This window comes from Eptesicus fuscus, chromosome 13 (genome assembly GCF_027574615.1).
Source record: "Eptesicus fuscus isolate TK198812 chromosome 13, DD_ASM_mEF_20220401, whole genome shotgun sequence".
NCBI lineage: Eukaryota > Metazoa > Chordata > Mammalia > Chiroptera > Vespertilionidae > Eptesicus > Eptesicus fuscus.
The window spans coordinates 23,130,629-23,138,450 of record NC_072485.1 but is presented as its reverse complement, the minus strand read 5'-3'; the positions used below and the strand labels follow the sequence as shown (position 1 = coordinate 23,138,450).

The following is a 7,822-nucleotide window of genomic DNA, read 5'->3' as shown; positions in this document are numbered from 1 at the left end:
TAGCCTTTTCTGAGTCTTAGTTTCCCTACCCGGGAATAGTGAAACCTCTCTTGCCAAACTGACGTGTGGAGCAAAGGAGAGATTGACGGCAAATCCTTTGCTTCGGTCAGTAACTAAGCGCGGCCCCCTAACTTCAGCGCCTTCTTGGGTGCGCAGGACACCTGGGGCCGGGGAGGAGGCGGCTGAGAGCTGCTGGGGGCGGGGACGATCGCAGTCACTATGGCAACCGGAGACGCTTCGCGCTCCGGGCCACCGGCGTCGAAGCTGGGAAGGCCAGCCGCGAAGACGCCCGCCCTCGGCATGAGGGTGGAGGACTCGACGGTGGCGGCGCCCGAGGCGGGCAGCGACCCGGAGCAGCTTGGACAGCCGGCCGGGCTGGGGGGCAGGGCGCGCGGGGAGCCCAGCGACGGCGGCCCCCGGGAGTCCCACGAACAGTGTGAGTTCCCCTGCAGCCGCGGACCCTGCGCGGAGGGACATGCATTGTGGAGAACCGGTGAGAAGGAAACGGGGGGAAGCCGGGGTGAGACTGGCTGAAGCCGGGAAGGTTTGGGAGGGAGAGGGCGGAGCTGCTGTTTTGGCAAAAGGAGAGGTGATGGCACTGTGGCTGAAAGCACCCAGTCCATCTCCCCAGGTAGCCTCCGACTTCATTGGCTGCGTCATGGGCCTGGAAGGTATTGGGGGGGGGGGGGGGGGGGGGGGGGGATGTATACATAAAATTTATCCAAATATAGAGTCCTTAAAATGTTATATGTAACATAAATAATAAAATCTATTCACGGAAACATGTAGATCATGTTTGCCAATTCCTTCAGTTTACAGACCAGGAGGAACCTGAGGTCTAGCCTGGAGGAAAGGAAGTGACTCCTCCACGGTCACTCAGCCAGTTGCTGGAGAAATACTTCAAACACGTGGACTCATCCCTTGGACTTTCGGTCCATAAGTGATTACCTAATCCTTTTAGAATCTCACAACTTTAGGCCCCTTTTTACCCTGCTGTCTCCTCCCTGCCCTCCCAAATACACAGAAGGCAGTTCTGGTCCACAGTCACAGCCGACGCTGTAGTTAACTTCAGTCCGCTCCAGGTCGCCGTCCTCATCCGTATTTGTTCCATGGATTTACAGATGTTTCACAGCCCCTGGCGCCCCACAGGTTTTCAGTAGGTGCTAAGGAATGATGATGGTGACGATGATAAGCCAGAGAGGTCGGAATCCCAGCGGTCTCCAGCCCTTCTGCAGCGTCTCCTGGTTGGGTCTCTGGAGAGCTGTCTCCGTTCCGCAGCTACCTCCCAGCTCAGCGGTCCCTGGAGGGAGGGTTGGGCTGAAGAGGCTCAGTCTCCCGCCTGGGGATCACACACCGTCCTCCCGCAAGACCTACCTCATCAAGAAGCCCCAAAACCTCTGCCTCCTGGTGAAAGGGCCTCTTCCCTCAGCATCAGCTCCAGTATGACTGATTGTGATACATTATTTCTCTGCATGCAGAGGCCTTAGAGCAACTTAATGCAGTATATGAACGTATTTAGTATATTTAAGTAATTCCTTATTTTGACAAAGTTCTAATCTAGGTCTTTTCTCATTAAAGATGCTGGAATTTAAAGGTTCTTTATTCCTATGGCCGTAGGTGTAAAAGGTAGAATTAACCATATTCGCTCATCAACTCAACAAATACTGAGTCCTTACTTCATGCCAGGCGTTGGGCAAGTTGCAGGGAAGTGAGTAATGAATTGAGGCAGGAGTCTAAACTTTCTGGAGCTCACAGAGTCATTTAGAGTTCCCTCCTCAGCCTCCCCAAAAACCACCTTTTAGGGCCTCAGCCTAAGTAGAGACAGGCCGTTCACACCCACACAAAGTACTCTGTCAATTTTCAAATGTTTTCAGTCTATTTTATGGAAAGGACTGCAGTCTCTCTACAGCTTGAACTCCCTAATCACAGATCTGTTCTCATATATACACAGATAGAGTATGGTCCTTTCCCATTAAAATGATATCGTTTCATCCTTGAATTGTATAAAGGTTAATTTGAGCACCTTTCATAGACTTCAAATCTTTCATAGACTTCAATGTTACCTTTAAAATAATTTGTAACCCACACACCATAATGGTTGACTTCTTCCGATGTTCTCTAGTTTACTAAATCACTGAATCCAGTATTCTAGGTATGATCAGATTAGAATAGTCTGGTGGGACTATATCCTCCTTTAATCTGAACACGGCACTCCTATTAAATGGATCCAAAATTGCCTTAGCTGTTTAGGCAGACACTTTATACTATTAACACATTTAACAAGTGCAGTCTATGACATCCATAATTCCTAAATACAAGTTGGTATAGTTATCCCCCTATACCGTCCTGTGGATTTTAGCACTTCATTCCAGGTATAGAAGTAGCCCTTTGAGTCCTGAGTTTGCCCTTCACCAAGTTTGTGCCATTCTCACATTTGGTTAGTTTGCTGGCATTTTCTACATCCAAGTGAGCAAATTAGATGGTGATCTCAACAATTCCAAGAAGAGCCTCTAGAAGCCCCTGACCTGTCAATCAGCATCTCTGACATGGGCATTGTGTCTCCTACAAATGCGCTTTATCAAATACCTTGCTGAAATGCAGATACGTTGTGGCTACATCTCTCTAACCTAGCTTGGTTAGTAATTTGGGTTTGGAAGAATCAGGTGGGCAAGACTTTTAATTTTTTTTATGAGTTTTGTGACTTTTGGAAGTTTTTCATCTATAAAATAGGAATAACTATACCTACCCATAGGGTGATTGTGAGAGAGATATAATGTATGTAAGATGCTTAGGGCATGGTAGCATTCAATAAATTGTAGCAATTATTATTAGCTCCTAATAAAAAACAAAACAGTTTAGTCTGGAATAATGTTGCTTTCAGAAGTCCTTAACACAGTAATCACAGCTGTTCATTGTACTCACAATCAATCTGTTGACCAATTCATTCAAAATGTTGGTGAAGATTGACATTAAACTGCTGCTAGGTTTTTATTTTTCTCTCCCTCCGTCTCTCTCTTCCTTCCTTCCTTCCTTCCTTCCTTCCTTCCTTCCTTCCTTCCTTCCTTCCTTCCTTCCCTTCCTTCCTTCCTTCCATTTCTCTTTGGGGTCAGGGAATATTTGCCTATACTAGCTCCTCAAAACTTTAGTGATTTCCTCTACAAATTCTTCTAGCAGCTGGGCTGAAATTTGTCAAGAGACTTGAACTTAGGACAGGTGGTCTCTTCCTCTTTACTAACCTGTTTTAGGCTTTTCTTCCTCCTTGGCTACATTTCTTAAAAGCTTTTCTGCCTAAATTTTAACCAAAAAAAGTTTAAACCAAAGTTAAGCTGGAGAAATGCTGATCCCATCTCTCATTCCTATGACTCCTAGCTTTGGGGAAACAAGAATGAGATGCAGAAAGTATCTCTACCTTGTCCTTGTCTAAGGGTGTGTGGGGTCTTCATGACCAGGCCTGACCCAGAAGCAGCAGGTCTCTTGCCCCATTTGGGCCAGTCTGCACATAAGCCACATTACTCACTTGTGTTCTCTTAAAGCCAAATATTAACTAGCTAAAGTATTTTATTGTTTAGGTGTTCCATGGTTCTTTGTGTTGAGCTTTTGAGTACTGAGACTAGAACTACTGGTTCCCTGACATTCACAAGGCTACATTGGCAGACATGCACGTAGAATAGTCTTGAGCTCTATCCAATTTTTTTTAAATATATATTTTTATTGCTCTCAGAGAGGAAGGGAGAGGGAGAGAAAGATAGAAACATCAATGATAAGAGAGAATCACTGATCAGCTGCCTCCTGCACACCTCCCACTGGGGATGGAGCCCATAACCCAGACATGTGCCCTTGACCGGAATCAAATCCAGGACCCTTCAGTCCCCAGGCCAATGCTCTATCCACTGAGCCAAACCGGCCAAGGCGAGCTCTATCTAATTGAACAATGCTTGATTCTATTTGAACATACATTTGCTGAACATCTATTATTATGCCAAGCTCTGACTAAATAGACATCCGTGCCTTTAGGTTAAGGCAGTGGTCGGCAAACTCATTAGTCAACAGAGCCAAATATCAACAGTACAACGATTGAAATTTCTTTTGAGAGCCAAATTTTTTAAACTTAAACTTCTTCTAACGCCACTTCTTCAAAATAGACTCACCCAGGCCATGGTATTGTGGAAGAGCCACACTCAAGGGGCCAAAGAGCCGCTTGGGCTCACGAGCCGCAGTTTGCCGACCATGGGGTTAGGGTATTTATGGTCTGGTAAGGAAGATATGTTACTAGTTATATAAGTAATTGTATGAAAAGTAAATAAAAACATATATAAATTGTAATAAGTGAAATTAAAGAAAGAGGAGCATGCTACGAGGAGAAATAACCAGGAGCATTTTGAGATTGTGGAGTCAGGGAAGGTTTTCCTAAAGAACTGAAATTTGCCTAGCCGGTGTGGCTCAGTGGTTGAGCATTGACCTATGAACCAGGAGGTCACAGTTCAATTCCTGGTCAGGGCATATGCCAGGGTTGTAGGCTCAATCCCCAGTAGGGGGTGTACAGGAGGTAGCCAATCAATGATTCTCTCTCATCATTGATGCTTCTATCTCTCTCTCCCTGTCCTTTCCTCTCTGAAGTCAATAAAAATATATTTTTTTAAAGAAAATGTTAAGGCTACACCTGAAATTTGAATAGAAGTTCCCTGTGCAAAAATACTAGGAGAACCACACTTTAGGCAGAGAAAATAGATGTGGGAATGGGCAAGAGGGCCATGTTACAGCTCAGAGAACAAGAGAGAAAGGCCGACAGGAGAGATTGGGGAGACAGACAGGATCAGATAGCACAGAGCTAAAAAAAATATAGCTAAGGTACTTAGAACAAATAACACGGTTCCCCACTATTGCAGTGATGTCCTATAGGGCCAGGTTAGAGGCCAGGACAAAGTCATAGGTCCATAAGTGGTTCACTACTACAGTACAGGTTCAGTCTCTAAAATGATGATTAAATAGTGCTGAGGCTGTTCTGTTATATATCTGGATTGTAGACTCCATGCACACATCTGAATTATTCGTTGCTATGTCCTTTGCCCCTAGCCAAATGCCTGGCACAGAGTAAGTCTTTAATAGGATTTTATTGAACAAATGAAAGTGTTTGTTTGTTTGTTTGTTTGTTTTAATTCTCACCCAAGGATATTTTTCTATTAATTTTCAGAGAGAGGGAAAGACAGAGAGCAATATCGATGTCAGAGAAACATCGATTGGTTGCCTCCTGCACATGCCCTGACCAGGGCCCTGGCCGGGGAGGACCTGCAACTGAGGTACTAGTATATGCCCTTGACCCAGATTGAACCCAGGACCCTTCAGTCTGCAGGCCGATGCTCTATCCACGGAGCCAAACCAGCTAGGGCTGAAAGTATTCTTGAAGATAATGAAGAAAACGCCATGTATTTCCACATAATACCTAAAAGAGGTATCTTAAACTACGCAAAAGTTCAGGAATTATAAAACTGTATGAAGTCCCCAAAAAACCAGGAGATCTTCCCAAAAAAGAGTCTGCAGGGTTTATCATCTGCATTGGTATAGAAGGATATGTCTTTTAAAAAAATAATTACCCATATAAGTGTAATGGATAGAAGGTTGGGAAGAATTTATGGTATGTAACCAACTTTGTTAATGTCTTTATAGGGAAGAAATTTTTATATTGTGAGCCACACAAGAGAATTAAGGAAGTACTGGAAGAAGAACTCTATATTAAGAGAGATGAATGCCACATTAAAAATCCACCTGCAGGTAATCTCAGTGACAGATGAGTGGACAGTATTTGTGAAATGGATATGAAATTGTCTATTTGATTGCAGAATGATTATTTATTGCAAAATTATGACTATCAAAAGAAAAATGGTTCTTTGAGGAAATTATTGAGATAATTTTATAAATTATTTGCCTATATCCAAACAAGCTGTTATATTTAGAAGAAAAAATTACTAAGTATCAGTATCTACATTGCTATCTCAGATTTTTTGAAGTTATTTCTATTTAACTAGAGGCCTGGTGCATGAAATTCATGCACAGGGGTGTGTGCCCCTCAGCCCAGCCTGCACCCTCTGGGACCCCTCGAGGGATGTCTGACATCCCTCTCAAATCCAGGACTGCTGGCTCCCAACTGCTCACCTGCCTGCCTGCCTGATTGCCCCTAACCGCTTCTGCCTGCCAGCCTGATCACCCCCTAACCACTCCCCTGCCAGCCTGATCAACACCTAACTGCTCCCCTGCCAGCCCGATTGCCCATAACTGCCCTCCCCTGCTGGCATGGTTGCCCTTAACTGCCCTCCCCTTCTGGCTTTGTCACCCCTAACTGCCCTCCCTTGCCAGCCTGTTCGCCTCTAACTGCCCTCCCCTGCCGAACTGATCACTCCCAACTGCCCTCCCCTGCAGGCCTGGTCACCCCCAACTGCCCTCGCCTCCAGGCCTGGGTCCCCCCCCAACTGACCTCCCCTGAAGGCCTGGGTCCTCCCCAACTGCCCTCCCCTGCAGGCCTGGTCAACCCCAACTGCCCTCGCCTCCAGGCCTGAGTCCCCTCCAACTGTCCTCCCCTGCAGGCCTGGTCGCCCCAAACTGCCCTCCCCTGCCGGTCCGGTCACCCCTAACTGCCCTCCCCTGTATGCCTGATCACCCGCAACTGCCCTCCCTTGCAGGCCTGATCCCTCCCAACTGCCCTCCCCTGCTGGCCATCTTGTGGCAGCCATCTTGTGTCCACATGGGGGCAGCCATCTTGTGTGTTGGAGTGATGGTCAATTTGCATATTACCTCTTTATTATATAGGATAACAAGCAGAATTTTTCACCAAGTGCCTGAAAAGCACAATAACATCTTTGATCTTTATCAATATACTATAGGTATGACCAATAATAGTGGTTCCCAACATTAGATTTCATCACAATTACCTAGGAGCCTATCAAAAGCAGATTGCTGGAAACTGGCTCAGTAGGTCTGGGGTGGGGGTCAAGAATTTGCATTTGTATCAAGTTCCCAGGTGAAGATACTGCAGGTCAAGGGGCCCCACTGTGCAAATCACTGACCCAGAAGAATCTAAATCATTTAAATAAGTCAACTTATCCAAGGATTTATTGCACATACATATAGAGTATGAGTTACATGGTATTGAGAGCTTCTACTGGTGGTTCATTGGGGAAAAGACATGCTCTAGAATCAGAATTCCTCACAGATGTAATTTTGAAACTGCTGGAGCCCCTCATTTTCACAGTTCTTTCTCATTGATTACTAGCTGCATACTTCATGCCCTTCAAATCATCAGTTTTTTATAGAAACTCTCTTGGGTACCATCATTGCTGGGAGAAATAAAAGAATTGAAAATGTGACCCTGAGGATTGTTGAACACCTGGCAGGAAAGGCCTGAATTCTCTAAAAATTCCTAAGAGCAGACACTGCAGGCCGCAAGGTGCATAATTTCAGACTCCTGACACATTTGCCTTCTTTTTCAAAACCAGCCAGAGAAACATCTTTTCAGGTCTTCCATTTCACTGATTCTTACAGAAGAAGAGACCAGCAAAGTGGGCAATTTTGTTCATGTGGTATCTGGAAGGAGAGTTACAGTCTAGTTTGAACTCCTGTGAATAGATGGAGAATGACCACTAACCTGTTTCCCTGAAACGCAGACTACACACCATTTCCCTAGTGGTTAAACACTGTTTAAGTCTATACTATTATATTTGGGGTTTACTTTCATTTATACACTTATAAATTTATGATTTATATACTATTTGGATGTTGTATTAATCTTTTTATAAAAATATATTTTTATTGATTTCAGAGAGGAATAGAG

The 7,822-nt window shown here is 44.9% G+C and overlaps 1 protein-coding gene across 2 annotated transcripts in view; it reads left to right on the top strand.

Annotated features, from left to right (window-relative positions):
* Positions 1-13: 13 nt before the first annotated feature.
* Positions 14-7,822, top strand: part of C13H11orf97 (chromosome 13 C11orf97 homolog) — a 22,348-nt gene continuing 14,539 nt past the window's right edge. The window contains exons 1-2 of one of the 2 annotated variants that reach the window (XR_008557862.1): positions 14-105; positions 5,665-5,769. Coding sequence is in view for 1 of the 2 variants with exons in the window: in XM_028156985.2 (XP_028012786.2) it covers positions 220-493; positions 5,665-5,769 (379 nt within the window). In the remaining variant the exon portion in view is untranslated. Of the gene's footprint in view, positions 106-219; positions 494-5,664; positions 5,770-7,822 lie in introns of those variants that run through there. The other variant, XM_028156985.2, reaches the window with a different exon arrangement.